The 17,428-nt window shown below is 40.6% G+C and overlaps 2 protein-coding genes across 2 annotated transcripts in view; one reads left to right on the top strand and one right to left on the bottom strand.

The window, feature by feature from the left end:
* LOC124285740 (tyrosine-protein phosphatase 10D-like) overlaps positions 1-10,927 on the top strand; it is a 99,289-nt gene extending 88,362 nt beyond the window's left edge. The window contains 10 exon segments of the mRNA XM_046722013.1: positions 2,870-2,941; positions 4,107-4,188; positions 4,600-4,690; positions 6,355-6,431; positions 7,002-7,092; positions 7,095-7,135; positions 7,785-7,910; positions 9,276-9,427; positions 9,936-10,080; positions 10,799-10,927. Coding sequence (XP_046577969.1) covers positions 2,870-2,941; positions 4,107-4,188; positions 4,600-4,690; positions 6,355-6,431; positions 7,002-7,092; positions 7,095-7,135; positions 7,785-7,910; positions 9,276-9,427; positions 9,936-10,080; positions 10,799-10,927 — 1,006 coding nt within the window.
* The window catches only part of LOC124285731 (probable beta-D-xylosidase 5), a 152,364-nt gene that overhangs the window by 119,465 nt on the left and 15,471 nt on the right, over positions 1-17,428 (bottom strand). Inside the window, 2 exon segments of the mRNA XM_046722010.1 lie at positions 15,140-15,350; positions 15,526-15,737. Of these exon segments, the coding sequence (XP_046577966.1) occupies positions 15,605-15,737 (133 nt within the window). The 3' untranslated portion in view covers positions 15,140-15,350; positions 15,526-15,604.

Here is a 17,428-nt window from a genome sequence, read left to right as displayed (position 1 = left end):
TAACACTAAATAGCCATGTCGTTGTAATTTGGGGCATGATCACACGATCCTGGGACACGTAATAAATACAACACTAAACAGAAAAGTCGTTGTAATTCGGGGCATGATCACACGATCCTTGGATAGGAAGTAAATATAACACCGAACAACCGTGTCGTTGTAATTCGGGGCATGATCACACGATCCTGGGATAGGAAGTAAATATAACACTAAACAGACATGTCGCTGTAATTCGGGGCATGATCACACAATCTTTGGATAGGAAGTAAATATAACACTAAACAGCCATGTCGTTGTAATTAGGGGCATGATCACACGATCCTTGGATAGGAAGTAAATATAACACCGAACAGCCGTGTCGTTGTAATTCGGGGCATGATCACACGATCCTGGGATAGGAAGTAAATATAACAGTAAACAGCCATGACGCTGTAATTCGGGGCATGATAACACGATCCTTGGATAGGAAGGAAATATAACACTAAATAGCCATGTCGTTGTAATTCGGGGCATGATCACACGATCCTTGGATAGGAAGTAACTATAACACTAAACGGAAAAGTCGTTGTAATTCGGGGCATTATCACACGATCCTGGGATAGGAAGTAAATATAACACTAAATAGCCATGTCGTTGTAATTCGGGGCATGATCACACGTTCCTGGGACACGCAATAAATAGAACACTAAACAGAAAAGTCGTTGTAATTCGGGGCATGATCACACGATCCTTGGATAGGAAGTAAATATAACACCGAACAGGCATGTCGTTGTAATTCGGGGCATGATCACACGATCCTGGGATAGGAAGTAAATATAACACTAAACAGCCATGTCGTTGTAATTCGGGGCATGATCACACGATCCTGGGACACGCAATAAATAGAACACTAAATAGCCATCTCGTTGTAATTCGGGGCATGATCACACGATCCTTGGATAGGAAGGAAATATAACACTAAACAGCCATGTCGTTGTAATTCGGGGCATGATCACACGATCCTTGGATAGGAAGTAAATATAACACTAAACAGACATGTCGCTGTATTTCGTTGCATGATCACACAATCTTTGGATAGGAAATAAATATAACACTAAACAGAAAAGTCGTTGTAATTTGGGGCATGATCACACGATCCTGGGATAGGAAGTAAATATAACACTAAATAGCCATGTCGTTGTAATTTGGGGCATGATCACACGATCCTGGGACAGGCAATAAATAGAACACTAAACAGAAAAGTCGTTGTAATTCGGGGCATGATCACACGATCCTTGGATAGGAAGTAAAAATAACACTAAACAGCCATGTCGTTGTAATTCGGGGCATGATCACACTATCCTTGGATAGGAAGTAAATATAACACTAAACAGCCGTGTCGTTGTAATTCGGGGCATGATCACACAATCCTTGGATAGGAAGTAAATATAACACTAAACAGCCATGTCGTTGTAATTCGGGGCATGATAACACGGTCCTGGGATAGGAAGTAAATATAACACTAAACAGAAAAGTCGTTGTAATTTGGGGCATGATCACACGATCCTTGGATAGGAAATAAATATAACACTAAACAGCCATGTCGTTGTAATGAGGGGCAAGAACACACGATCCTGGGATAGGAAGTAAATATAACACCAAACAGCCATGTCGTTGTAATTCGGGGCATGATCACACGATCCTTGGATAGGAAGGAAATATAAAACTAAACAGACATGTCGTTGTAATTCGGGGCATGATCACACGATCCTGGGATAGGAAGGAAATATAACACTAAACAGAAAAGTCGTTGTAATTCGGGGCATGATCACACGATCCTGGGATAGGAAGTAAATATAACACTAAACAGCCATGTCGTTGTAATTCGGGGCATGATCACACGATCCTTGGATAGGAAGTAAATATAACACTAAACAGCCATGTCGTTGTAATTCGGGGCATGATCACACTATCCTTGGATAGGAAGTAAATATAACACTAAACAGCCATGTCGTTGTAATTCGGGGCATGATCACACAATCCTTGGATAGGAAGTAAACATAACACTAAACAGCCATGTCGTTGTAATTCGGGGCATGATAACACGGTCCTGGGATAGGAAGTAAATATAACACTAAACAGAAAAGTCGTTGTAATTTGGGGCATGATCACACGATCCTTGGATAGGAAATAAATATAACACTAAACAGCCATCTCGTTGTAATGAGGGGCAAGAACACACGATCCTGGGATAGGAAGTAAATATAACACCAAACAGCCATGTCGTTGTAATTCGGGGCATGATCACACGATCCTTGGATAGGAAGGAAATATAAAACTAAACAGACATGTCGTTGTAATTCGGGGCATGATCACACGATCCTGGATAGGAAGGAAATATAACACTAAACAGAAAAGTCGTTGTAATTCGGGCATGATCACACGATCCTGGGATAGGAAGTAAATATAACACTAAACAGCCATGTCGTTGTAATTCGGGGCATGATCACACGATCCTGGGATAGGAAGTAAATATAACACTAAACAGCCATGTCGTTGTAATTCGGGGCATGATCACACGATCTTTGGATAGGAAGTAAATATAACACTAAACAGCCATGTCGTTGTAATTCGGGGCATGATCACACGATCCTGGGATAGGAAGTAAATATAACACTAAACAGCCATGTCGTTGTAATTCGGGGCATGATCACACGATCCTTGGATAGGAAGTAAATATAGCACTAAACAGCCATGTCGTTGTAATTCGGGGCATGATCACACGATCCTGGGACACGCAATAAATAGAACCTTATCTCAAGCGAGATGAGGAGAGAAAAGGCAATAATGACTTATATACCCATGAGGACAATTTCTCTTGCTGTTGCAGGAAGAGTGAGGACAGTGACGACGACGACGAAGAGTCTCAACATGAGGTCGAGGAAAGTGTCGATAAGACCCTGTAAGTTTAGATACTTGATATAGATGAATCATACTAACTGGAATATATAGTTTAAACACCGCGTTACCAATATGAAACATTTACCAAGGAATGCAATTAATGATTTATGAATGAGTGATTGTGTGTGTGTGTGTGTGTGTGTATTTGTGTGTATGTGTGATTGTAATTGAGTGCATTTTTCATAACAATAAACCTTCATATACCTGTTTCAAGGTCACATGAATACCAAAACAATTACTAAACCGCAAATTCATTACGTACAGACAGCGACCCTTGTGTGTATGTTAACAAATATGAGAGGTACACCACTAATTCCGTACAAGAAAATGAGGCCAACACATCTACACATAGATATCAACATACACCCAAATATACACTCCGCCCCCTGGTGTGTCAGCTGTGTAACAGATACACAAACGAAATCGGGGCGATGTGCTGGCTCAGAGGGCAGATGGCATCAATCGTCAGCACTTCCGGTAACAAGGCCACTGACGCGTGATAAGAAGACCGCGTGGTTGATGGAATTGTACCGCAAACTTACCGCGGTTGAGGTGTAGAACTGCCGCACTCCCCTGCCCTAAACCCACATCGGCCCTGGCGAAAAGCCACTGTCAGTTTGCGTGGACTGAACCGGAGCCAAACGCTTGGCTCGGCATTTCAGAGAGATGCTTAGTGTACCTGTGTAAGACACAGCAATATCATCTAAGAGCAGGACAACCTACCCTCGCCTCGTGGATGTATTAATGTACAACCGGAGAATATTCATACTGAAGTAAGATTCTGACATACCTTCCCCGCAGCATGCTCCCAAACATACATACTGCGACTTAAAATTTCCAGATCCCGTGACCTGTCCTACATAGACAAAAATACCAATTCGATTTTAAACGTTATCTAATCTATGTTATTTTGGATAAAACCTGTAAATGACATATGTATAAGAATTGATTTCAAGCACTGTCAATTATAAGTTTTGTCTCCTTGCACATGTATGTCGTTTATAAGCAATACAACTGTTTGCTGATGAATCACCTGCTATACAGAGTGAATCTACAGGTTCGTCTTGTGTTACTGTTACATCTTTCAATCATTTCTACGAAGAATGTTTTTTTAACTTGTGTTGATGTCATTTTTATGTATGATATATATTGTTATTTCTCACCAGGCCTAGAAAGATCACGGATTTCCACGAGATTGTGAAGGATTTATACAAGGATTCAAAGCTACTCTTTACCTCAGAATGGAAGGTAATGTAACCTTTAAAATATCTATTCAAAGGTTATAGTGACGTGATTATATTAGACTGGCAGGTTAGAGCCACCATTGTCGTGCCCATTGCGAGTGTGATATTCGGGTACAATGTTCGTCGTACAAGTCATGTTAATTTTGCTGATTGCTAAAACATCTATCTACAAGGTTTACTCATAAACTTGGCCCTGCTACCTCAACAGTTGTCTCCCTTTGAGGCAGACTTATAAAAAGGGAAAGTGACTTATGTTCCAAAATGAGAAACATCCACGGTTAAAATAACAGTTCCACATGTGTATAATTGTGTCACTGTTCTAGTATCAGATATAGATAGATCAGATATAGCAGCAAATACCGTACATGTTTCTGACATAGCATCCTCATGCCGTGTGTGTCTTGTTCTGTTGTAGCAACTCGCCGCTGCCACAGTGAAGCATCCGGCCGAGCATGCAGTGCTGGTCGGCAACAGATCCAAGAACCGATACGTCAACATTATGGCGTGTAAGTGGATATCATAAGCGGAACATAACTGTCAGACGAAAGGGTGCTCAGTGTATCACGAGTTCCTTATTCTTCATCTCGTCAGCATGCTACATGAATTACATCATTTCTACCAAAGGTACACTGCCTGGTAAATATACATAGCACATTGTGCTGAACGGCAGGTATACAATACTATCAATGTCGGTTCCACTAAGCGATGAAGAAGACGTGTTTCCAGTTAACAATGCCTTCATCGCTGGTGATTTGATTGTGTTCCATAATAACAATCCGTGGATAATATACCCTGAGAATTACTCACAAGAACAGCTAGGGTTGCGTGTCGTATGACGTGCCGGAATGTACGGAAATTGTTCTTACGTACCTTATAAATTTATTCATGCCAGGATTCTGTTTTGTTGGTGATGTGATGCCCTGCAGTTAAACTAACAACTAGGCTCTGGAATGAACATATTTTACAGATAAAAAGTTCATAGTAAAAAAAATAAATATAGTGAAAAGGATCCCCGAGATTTTCATCATTCTGAAGCTTTGGAAATCTAGACTTGCCACATTTTCTAGACTTGCGTGGGCTTCCTTGGATATATTTGTTTCAGGGTCTGTATATCAGACTAACTTACAGTATAAAGTGTTTGCTCGTCAATACCAACATGATAGCCTTGCTCCAAGACTGTACTGAATCCTTAGCCCATGGATGTATAGTAATTCTATCCTTTAAAGAGGCAAGTCTAGATAAGCGGACAGTACAAGTCTAAGGACCTCAGTCTCACATTTTTTATTTTTTGAAATTATCATTTAAGCAATTAATTTTTACCTTAGAGACGTGTGCAAGATCTCAATCTCATTTATTACTTTTTCGAAATTATCATTTAAACTATTAATTTTTACCTACCCACATGGGTACACGCCCGTTTCTAGAGTTTCTCTAGAGTTAACCGCCCTGATATAACGAAAATTGTGCACTAAGCGGCTTAATACAATACCTACAAGCTGCAGGTAGCTCGAATATCGGATAAAATGCGTGTCTGATCATGTATTCAGTTTGTTACAACGGCCGGCAAAAGTGTATGGGTTCAAATCCTTGCCCGCTCTTATTGTGGTTCCAGGTTTCAGCATATCTTATGTGTGTCTAAAATACGTCGAATACCTCTATCTCTCGGGTTTTCCTTTCACACTAAGCTGGACCAAAGTAATAATATTACTGACCAGAAAAAAACAAAGCAATAGTTAATACGTGTTCGAATAATGTGCGTCAGAATAGTTCACAGAATATTGTCATAGTTCAGGATAGTGTTGGAACGTGGTTAAAAATCGATGCAACTAGATTAGAAACCAATCAGCTCAAAAAGGCCACGAATTGCTATTATGTTGATCTGATATGGTCACAGTGGGCCAGCCAGAATTTTTTCCAATCACTTCACTAATGATGAAGCCGTCCATGGATTTACATTTATTAACAAGGCTAGACAACTAAGATAACTAAATATTATAAAACTCCTTTTGAATGATCCTCTCACCGCTGTTGACAACCGCTCAAATCAGGCCATGACAGCAGAAATAATTTATAATACTTTGTTGGCACTGACACTTACAACACAGTTTCTACTGCCAGTGTCTTATCGATGACAAAGTGGTGAAATAATATCTAAGAGTTCATGTTGTAGATGACCACTCACGGGTGAAGCTGCTTCCCCTTGATGAGGATGAATGTTCTGACTACATCAACGCCAACTACATCCCTGTACGTACATTGACCTATCTTTAAGATTTTTTAGAATATGTTTCCGAAGCAAGCGACTGGATTTTCTCCATAACTTATTTAAAGTCTCAGCACTATTACCGTGGAATCTAATATTCAAAATTTTTATAAAATAAGTTACACAATGAAAAAGGTTACATATAGTTTTTTGGGTATATATTTGTATTTTTTCGCCCGTTCATTCTGTTACTGGCGGAGGCTGGAGATGAGAAACACATTAAAACAACACGGATGGTTTAAAGGATCGGTGACTTTTAAACATCGCAGTGTTGAAATTAGCCCCGAAAAGCATAAAACATTGACACCGAAATGATAATATGTGACATAAAATATATGAAGCGGTAGCATCAGGTACATATTCCGTCAATGCAAGGATCTAATCTTTGTATGAGAAAGATTCATGGATTCCTGAAAGCAAATAGTCACACATCTACTGCCACACTGCCTAACAAGCATCGCTCCCAGTTGAAACATAGGCAAACAATCCCACAGAGGGAAAGAAGACTAGTCCATGTTGAATATTATAGTATTCATCCTGACGTATGTTCACAGGGCTACACTTCCCCCCGTGAGTACATCGGCTCGCAGGGACCCTTGTCACAAACCACTGTGGACTTCTGGAGGATGATCTGGGAACAGAAGGTCCCATTATAGTCATGCTGACTGGACTGACGGAGAACGGAGTGGTGTGTACCTCTAGACTTGGTTATCATTAGTCCTTGCATAGTTACAACCAGCTACGAGGAACTACTGGTTTTCTGTTCGTACTGAATTACTGTTAGTCCCTATCACTGGCGAGAAACTTTGCATATTACTTAACGAAGGTAACACATGACAAACAGCTAGTCGATGAAATGAAATTATTTGACAGAAAAATGTTTTTAAAATTAAAATAAAATACAATAAAACGGAGCCCAGTCATTTTCTTCTGAAACTGTGGTAATCCAGACTTGGCACACATTCTAGACGTGCATGGGTTACATTAATTTGGGTATATTTGTTTGTAGGACAGACTACTTCCTATTACGATACTGTTGAATAAATATGAGTTTGCATCTTAACTGGCGACATCAGCCCAGTCAGTCTATTACTGGAACGACGTCTTGAACGTTTGAGACGCGATGAACAAATATTGATAACAATGCGTCGGCTACTGCAGTAAAACGAAAATCGGCAAGCAGAACGTGTTAGTTATTATGATCAGAGCAAACAGCTGCAATAATATCACCGAAGGGCAATGTTATGCCATATCTGTGCTAGCATATCATGAACAACAAATTAACATTGATCATTAAGGGAGATAATGATGGCACTCGGTATATTGCCTTTGTGTAGAGGAAGTTGGACATGTACTGGCCCGAAGACATGAACGCCCCGTGTCAGTATGGCGACCTGGTTGTTGAACTGATCAACATGTCGCCTCTCAGCAAATACACCATTATGATCTTCAAGCTCTCGTTGGTAAGTTGAAACAGTTTCATTACATGACGTATTTGGGATTACACTTTACGTACGGATTCTTGTACGTAATTTGGGTTCCATTTGGGAAATTGAACCAACACTCACAGAGTGTAGAACCTAATCTGACGTGTTACACACACGTACACACGCATGCACGTACACAAACATACAGTGAAGGTTATACACATCACTTGTTACCCGTGTAGTTTAGAAACTTGAATAGGTTCAAATATCCACTTCAGCACCACTTAAAAACGGAAGCTTTTGTGGACATGTAACATATGTTATATTTGGGATTACACTTTCTTAGTAAAGTACAGAATCTAGTACTTTTGTTGGGTTGAGTCCCATCCGCGATTCGGACCCACACCCTCAGAGTCAGGCACCTAATCGCCAGCACACAAAGTCAACCGAATAACCCGCTCAGCAACATGCAAATGGAAGTCGGAACACCTGGTAGTCTGGACTGTGGACTTTGTGTACCCCTCTATAAATTGGCACGGCTTCCACGGCCGAAAGCTATGTGAAAGCTATGTGGTAAAATGTGAACATGTATTGCCAACCATCCAACTTGGAACATGGGACAGTGTTATGCACACCGCTTCTTACCCCTGTTAACACGAACCGATAATAGTATTGCAAATACAGCTTGTCACACATTTGACATTTAACTTACAGTTAGGAAAGAGTTATATACATCGCTTGTTACGCCATCAGTGGAGATCTTTGAAGATGATAAAATACCTCTCAGTGGGCGTAAAACAGCGAACTAGGGATTATATTGTATAACCTCGAACCACATACATCGCTTGTTACCCTCGTAGTAAAAACACTTGAAAAGTGTCATATGAAAGGCTCGTACCAACCAGCAACCCAAACTCGGGACAGTATTGTAAAAATACATTCTCACCCATTTCACCTCGTAATTTGTAAAGTGATAAATAAAACGCTCATTACCCGTCACCTCGAACCTGCATTATTGTTACCACAGGACCATATTTACCCGTGCTAGCCACATTATATCGGTGGTCCTTTGATAGAAATGTATGCCTTTCTGGATAATTCGAAGCAGAAAAAAAATGCAGAACCTCCATTGTTGTTTTATGATCAGAATTCATAATTCGATATATTGTAGATATGGGTAGTATCGTACTACGATGTAAATGACTAATGATTCGGGATTATAACGCTCATTACTTCTTTTCATGTTTTACAGATGTATATGATATCATCTTTTAATTTGATATGAGCTGGGTTTTGTCAGTTAACTGTTCAAGAGATTCTACTCGAGTTGATCAAGGAATATGGGCCATTATTAATTGTTTCAGTGTTCGAGCTCTTGTAGAAAACTTTAAACTGTTTCAGGGTAACGAAACGCGGAACGTGAAACACTTCTTCTTGCCCGGGTGGCACGACTACAACGCCAACCTCAATGAAGGCGACGTCATCGACTTCGCACGTTACGTCCGTGCAGAGCTGAAGCCGACAGACGAGGGGCCGATGTTGGTCCACTGCAGGTCAGAATTGATATTCCTGAATGGATACATGGCTTAGATTTAGATAGCACCAAGGTCCAGGCATTTGGAAGGTTAATTTGGAAGTATCTTGTAACATTATCACTAAATTTACTCATGAGAAAATAAATATAAAAATGGTTTATAAAGTCTAACATGAAATCCAGATTGTTCCCTCATAGGGGCAGAAACTTACGACAAAGCCAGGTGAACGTGTATATCTCTTATATGCCTTATAGAAATGTTTTCTTTGAGCTGGATGAGATTGTAGGTTAGTGTAGAGAGAATGATGAGAATAATGTCATTAGTGGCTCAGAAATAGACTGTGATGATCAACAATAACCCCAGTACACTCATGATCACTCCTGAAATAATTTCCTTTTCCTGTTACGTTTGCAAATGTAATTCCTTTGCATCGTGCATCACCCAAATCATCTGGTGAATGTACAAGACCTAATTCGAATAGTTTCTGTTAAATACTGCAAAAGAAATAATCACACATATATTCCAGCGCTGGAGTGGGAAGGACCGGGACGTACTTGTGCGTGGACTACTTTATCCAGGTGATCGACAACTGCGACATTGACGACGAGGTCGACATCTTCTCATACGTACTCAAGATGCGTAACAATCGACCATTCATGGTCCAGTCAGAGGTAAAATATTATTAATAACTTCATTTCTGACATTCAACTGCGCCATCAATCATTATATCAAGAGCACTCATCCTTTTCAAATAAGTGGACCTGCCTCTGACCTGTTATGTTTGCTCGTGACAAGGTATTGAACATATAAACAGTGGCATTCGAGAACTTATGGCAAGCCAACAGGAACAAACCTCTTGCAATTACAAGTACAATAATCAGCTATATGTGTGGAAAACTAGAATATTATCCTTACCGTTTGTCTCGACTGTTCTCTCGGCTGAATATGAATGTGACCAACTTGTTCTGAACAATTTATCGTCTGCGGACATGAAACGAGAGTTATCCCCCGTACATCAACTTTGCTATTTTAAGGCCCTTCAATTGGTTTTCGCCAAAGCAGATCAATGTACGCTGAGCAGTACACTCAGCTCACTATCAACAAGACGCTGAAACAGTAAGCAGCAGAACGACTTCTAATGAGTAGGTTGTGTGGGATTTAAATCTACTGACCAGTATTGGTGCGTACATGTTTGTGAACGTTCTCCACATTCCTGTTTCTTCTTAATTGGTAACCTGGAATTTTGAAGGGTGAGAGATTTGCTTCTCTCAGATGCAAACACAAACCACAGGAGAAGATTAGGGGTTAAACTTTTCATTTAAACAGATTGAGTCCCTTTTAAAAGGATATGACTATTGTCATAATTGCACCGATATTCCATGATTCCAGAAGCAGTATGTGTTCATCTATGATGCTGTCAAGGAGATGATCGACAGGAAGAAGAAGATGCTGATGGGGAACAGGAGGAAAACATTTACCAGAACCAAAGGATTTGGTGAGGTTCAAGAAAACTTCTAGTCTGTCAGGACCTTTGTAGCAAATCTATCAATGCATCCCATTTTATATTTGAATTCTTCGATATATATGGTGGCAAAACTGCAGTACATTTAATCGAGATTACTGCAGTGTCATCTAAGTCCCTTAGGTTATATTATTACATTATGTTAAGATAAATATACAAACCAGCGTGACGAAATGTTGGGTGATTTGAAAAAGGTTTCCATCAGATGCGACCGCCTCCGTGGTGTAGTGGTAAGAGCGTCCGCCCGGGAGAGCGGAAGGTCGCGGAGTTCGATCCCCGACCGCGTCATACCAAAAGACGTTAAAATATGGTACTTGTTGGTCCCTGCCTGGCGCTCGGCATTAATGGGTACAACAAGGACTGGTCGGGTCAGTCAGTATAATGTGTCTGAGTGGGTGACCATGTGCTTCACTGCGGCATGGTATCTCAGTGCAGGCTAGCACTATAAAACCAGCTTCAGTCTGGGCTAGTACAAGCATCTGCACATACACATATACACGCACGCACGTCTTCATATAGAGCGAAATATTCTCAAGCACGACGTTAAACCCAATTTCACCTCACCTCCATCAGATGCGTACACAGTTTCAAAGGCAGGCAAAAACAATATGAGCGATTACTATCATGAAACCGCATTCAGCTACCAGTTGTTTGCTAAATTAGTGAATATGATATCGCATAATTTGACATGGTCGACATTATATTAATTATCAAATTTCTGTTATTAATCTATACACGTAAAAGTGTCTATGAATAATAAAAGATATAAAACAACAAAAACTTTATTGAGTGAACGATTGATTGATTGTATATATAGTGTCTACTTTAATGCGACAATTGATGACTGTACATGTTAATCGATTCTGTTTCAGTTCCTGAAGAAGTTGACGTTGAAAATATCTACATGAATGTCCAAACCTGGAGCTGCAAAGATGTGAACATTGACTAAAAGTCAACAGGGATGTTCATGTTCATAACAGGAAAGAAGAGAACTACATCATGAATTTGATCCTCCTTTGATTGAAATATCTGAGAATAAACTGACATTTCTCTCTTTCAGTGTCAGTCCGACAGTCTCCAAATAATCTAAACTACCTGAATCGCCAATCACTTAAAAGAATATGAGTTTCTGCCCCACAAAGAATTACTATCCATGTTTATCTCATGTATTATGCTTTAAACTTTATTTGGCTCTGAGCTTGATACGAAACACTACATGAAATATTCTGATCCCGAGCTATATATATATGTATGGTACATTTAAAGTGATGTCAATCAGCTATGCTGCGCGAACAAATTCCCCTTGCTTGTTATGTGTCAAGTTTTACAGATGATTCCAGAACTTTTGTCATATCACATTATAGGATACAGTATAGAGCTTAACATTTATCGATATGTTGTTGCATTTTAGCTACATATATGAACAATTGAACAATCTGAATATATCCTCAAACCGAAACACCTGAATAATTGTACGGCAATACATGGCCGCACAGTATTATTGCTTAAACAAATTAGCATTACATAGTCTAAATATACTGTACATTAACGAGATGTATATTTTTTCGTACGATAATGATCATATTTTTTAGACATCATGGCGAGAGAATCTGTAATAATTAATTTGTGCGAAATTGGTCCGTTTAATGCTTTGGTATTGATTTCTTTGTTCCAATGAAAATGTGCATAATATTCCGTGTGTGTATTAACAATGCAAATCCTTTTACAAAACAAGTACACATCACTAGCATATGTATTGCATTGAATATATTCATTGTAGCTCGAAATAAATTTATTGCTTTTACCCAATTGAAAACATTTTATGTTATGGGTTTTGTATGGGGACGCGAGAAGTGCCTTTAACTTTGTTTCGATTCCATAAATGCTTCTTTTTACTGCATGTGAAGGAAACCGCCCACCTCCTTGGCAGGAAATCTGGTTAATATGGTTCACCCGACATTCATAGGTCGTGGTTGAATTTGATGAAAGAATCATTGCTGCAGCCAATGCTCATAAAGAATACCATGCAGTGCAAACTGAGATTTACCACACGAATAACAGAACCCGCCAACACAGGCATTTAAACAAACAAGGGTGCTTTTAAAGCACTATCTTAGTGTATTCACAATGGTCAGGTGACGAAGGGGCGTATTTGGAACACAGACTGGTTCCTTGAATATTGGCTTGTCATCGGAAATGTGGTACCGGAAGAAGCTGGACGCCGTTCTAAGGTGTCGTAAGTTGGCGCTAGGGAACCAGCTAATACCGGAAGAAGCGCCTCATACCGCGCGACTTACAGGCCCTATAATAACATCTTGGCATGTCAATTACCAAACAAGTTTGTTCTATTCAAAAATAGATTCAAAGAATAGAGGCGTTAATTCATTTTCATTCATAAAATAACATTGACAATATTGGCATCTTGTTTTAGAACGGTATATAACAAAATGTCAAAGAATTGCATTTGCTTGCTCATTCCATCTCGGTAACAGCCGATTAGTTGAATCGGCGCACCCAAAACCCAGTCATCAAAACTGAGCATTAAAACCGTCCGGGAAATTTGTTCCGCAATCCCGAAGTCATTGCTTATAAAATCTGTGGTAGCTGCCTTTTTCTCTGATTTGGCTGCTGGCCCCCGACGAAAAGCAACATCTCCCCTGAAACAGGACAGGGGGTATTTAAAATCAGATTAAATTGGTTTCGATTGATGTTGTTTAACACCGCACTCCAGTAATATTCCAGCTATATGGCGGCGGTCTGTCAATAATCGAATCTGGACCAGACAATCTAGTGATCAACAGCATGAGCGCTGGTCTATGCAATTGGGATACGATGACATGTGTCAACTAAGTCAGCGGGCTTGACCACCCGATACGGTTATTAGTCGCCTCTTGACAAGCATGGGTTACTGAAGATAAATTCCAACCTGGATCTTCACGGGTCGCTAGGATGGCATGGTGCTGACAAAGCTAGAAACATACCCTGACAGTGAATCTCGATGTCGAGCCCATGGTCATAAGCAGCTGGTTCCTGCCACGCCTAAGGGGTAGCAGCCCGTGAAACGATTTGCATCCTTCACCAGCGGACAAACCCTTCCCTTTCGTTCAGTGTTCCGCAACACCCCAAATCGATATTCTTTAATTATTGGTGACAAAATACTACTTCTTATTACTTTGGATATTTCGCTTCTCATAGGGCGCGGTGGTGTAGCCCTAGCGATTTAAGGCGTCGACTCGTCACGCCGAAGATATGATTTCCATTTCCCACATGGGTACAATGTGTGAAGCCCATTTCAGGTGCCGTGATATTGTTGAAAATTGCTAAAAGCGGCGTAGAACTGACACACTCACTTACTCACTCGTTTCTCGGTGAATCGAATATTCTCGAAACCACTGACCCTCTTTCACCTCCCAGCCTTTGTTGTCCACCCAAATCGCCATAATTTCGGCAGAGACGGTGAAATTAACCATAACACTACCAGTGGTTGGCAATTGTAACTCGGTCAAAACCAGCACCAGCTGCAACTTTTGGAGTCGGTTGGGTGGCATTTTCCACTGTAGGTAGACTTGTGATTACCTAGAAAAATGAAGCGCACCATGTACTGCAAGAAAGCAATAATGATTAAAAGTCGAACATTATGTCTAATCACTGATATTATCATCTAAAAGATACATACAAAACGCATTAACAAATTATGGTTTTACGCCGCTTTTGGCAATATTCCAGCAATATCGATGACCGACACCAGAAATGGCTCCACAATAATATATATCTACGGGGGATCGAACCCGGGTCTTCGGCGCGCGATTAGCGAACGCTTTAACCACTTGGTTACCCAACCCGCCCGCTTTTTGAATGAAGAGTGGTACATGTAATTAAAGAGTATACAAGAATGCTTTCAATCCGGCAAACAATGAAAATAATACCATGACGCACAAAAGAATGTATACACTTCATTAGTGGAGTTGACAATAGGACTACAAACCATTTTTAATCAAAATCAAAACATCAAATGTGAAACAGTTGCCAAACACTGCACAAGTAAGGTCCAAAAGACAAATACTTGGCTAATCCTGTTTGTTTCCTTTCAATCTCCATCAAACATGTGTATACTTCTATGTGCCCTGCAGTTAGATTGTTAGAAGCTTACCGGTCAAAGAGACCAGCTTAACAATTGATGGATTCAAATTATATGAGTGACAGCAAACCTCATCGCCATCGACGTTCCTGTCATTGTCGATTCCGACCATGCCGTTGAGGTTCTTCACCTGCCTGGATTGCACTTCTTGGGCTCTCCAGAAAGAAGAAATAATGGAACTTGGTGTAAGACAACCCGTAGCCATAAGGATACAGAGGATCACCCTATAAAGTATCGGTAATACGTCCTCCTTCCATTGCATAGTCGGTGATATTAATCATCTGGAAGAAATATATAATACCAAAATGAATACAACACCATGTATGTCAAAATTGAAGTGATATATATCGAGCCTTACGTCCTAAAAATCAGGCTGAGAAGAACAGGAACATGTTTGCTTTCTTGAAATTAAATGAGGAAGAGGCAATAGGTTTGAAAATTATGAACACCACTTGCCTGATCCTCTGAAGCGGGCCACGTAGCAGGTAATCCTGCCAGTGGACTCGAACTCGATACCTTCGTTAATCATCACGTCTCAGTGCCTCCTTGTTGCCTGCGCTGGGAAGAAGAAACATTCCAGGATGGCGGCGATGTCTGAGCTTTGATCAGCCCAGGTCACGTTAAGGGCTCCGGCGTTAAACAGTAACAGAACCACAGGGTCCCATTTCCTGTAGAAAGAGAGACATAGGCATATTAAACTCCTGACATATAAATAGTTATATACTACTCAAAAGAATCCAAGGAACACTCAGTTTTTTATTATAAAGAAACACATATGATACGAAGAAAACCAAATTTTATTGGTGGTTATGGTCAATTCATTGCAGAAACAAAATCACATGAATTCAGATCAAACACAAGCAGTGTATGGACACAATGCACCTTTTACCGTGATAGGGTTACTTGCAAAAGTCACAGGAACTAGAGCGTTCTCTAGTAATGGCGTGTCCCCCTCTGCCTCTCAATGTCTCGTGGTCTCCACCATGCAACAAGATTCCTCAGGAGTGTCTTGGGGAATAGCCAACCACTCTTTAAGCTGCAGGAATCGCAACAACTGTGCAGCGTTTACAGGGGGTGGATGATTGATCCTTACATCGTTGCCTCCAACACGTCCCACAAAAGTTCAATGGGCGCTAGATCGGGTGGATAGGTCGGCCATTGCATGGTGTTCGATACTGTTTTGTTGCAGGAAGTCAATGACAATTCTCCCGGTGGTCAAAAGCGTTATCGTCCTGCAAAATAGCTGTTGACCAATGGTGTTTAGGGCTGGAATAACGAGGGGTTGCAAAATCTCATCCCGATACCTTATGGCAGTCAGATTCCCTTTGATGTGATAGTAAGTGGGAGTGCGGTAAACCATTGCTGAAGCCCCTGTGTCCAAAAAGTTGCTTATAAGGGAAATTTGTGCATGTTCAGGGAGATTTGCACTATCATGTGCACTGGCAGGTTTGGCTATCTTCGGGAGAACAAGACCTATGGAAGTTTACAGCTTCGCAACTCAAAAATGCGGGAAAATGTCTCATTTCCCAAACTTCAAACCCTTCAAAATTCTATTGGTTTTACCGTCCTAACGATAACGTGACCTTTAACCCATTAATACCAGTTGTCGATCAAAGTTGGAAATCAGTATTTTTGCACCCGATCTCTGTAAAATTTTCCAGCATATTAATCCGTACCATTCTTCATCCAAACCTACCACTTCATCTTGGATTCTTTGAATAGGATATGCAAGTAGTCTTTAAGCAACGGATGGAACCTAAATAAGGAGAACAAACAGACTACTCTGAATGATTCTATTTAACGTATCAGCTGCCAAACCAGGCGACACGAACTACCGTGATAAAGTTACCCCTCGTCGTTATCCCTACATACCGCATGAATGATAGAACTAGAACCCACCACTGACTGTATATGGCGACGACGTCTATGAAGCAGCCGCAGTTGCATATCCGGGGAGTTTATTGTTTCATGGTTATTCGTTGTTCTCGGATCCAATCTCTTGCCCCAGCATATTAACACGATACTGGGTAAAACGTTCGTCATAGAAGTGGTTTAACAAACCGGCGAAACATCCAAAGTCCATAAGAAATTTGTAAGAAGCATGATTCGGCTATGGCGCCTGAACGCCATGGTATCCAATGTTTCGTTTAAGCGGCACTCCGCAATATTCCATAAATGCGGCTGGATCGGCCATGTCCGGAATCTGGACCAGACAATTCGTCCGCCAACATCATGAGAACCGTTCCATCCGTTTGTTCCAAGCGATGCATTATGTGCCCAACTGGACCAATCTAATTTCTGTTAGTCGCCTCTTACGACAAGCACGGCCTGTTGAAGACCATTATTTGTTACGGGTTAT

Source organism: Haliotis rubra, unplaced genomic scaffold (assembly GCF_003918875.1).
Source record: "Haliotis rubra isolate DU_JTF1 unplaced genomic scaffold, ASM391887v1 Scf368, whole genome shotgun sequence".
Classification (NCBI taxonomy): domain Eukaryota; kingdom Metazoa; phylum Mollusca; class Gastropoda; order Lepetellida; family Haliotidae; genus Haliotis; species Haliotis rubra.
Note: the sequence above shows the minus strand (reverse complement) of the source record. Positions and strands in the feature narration are given on the sequence as shown.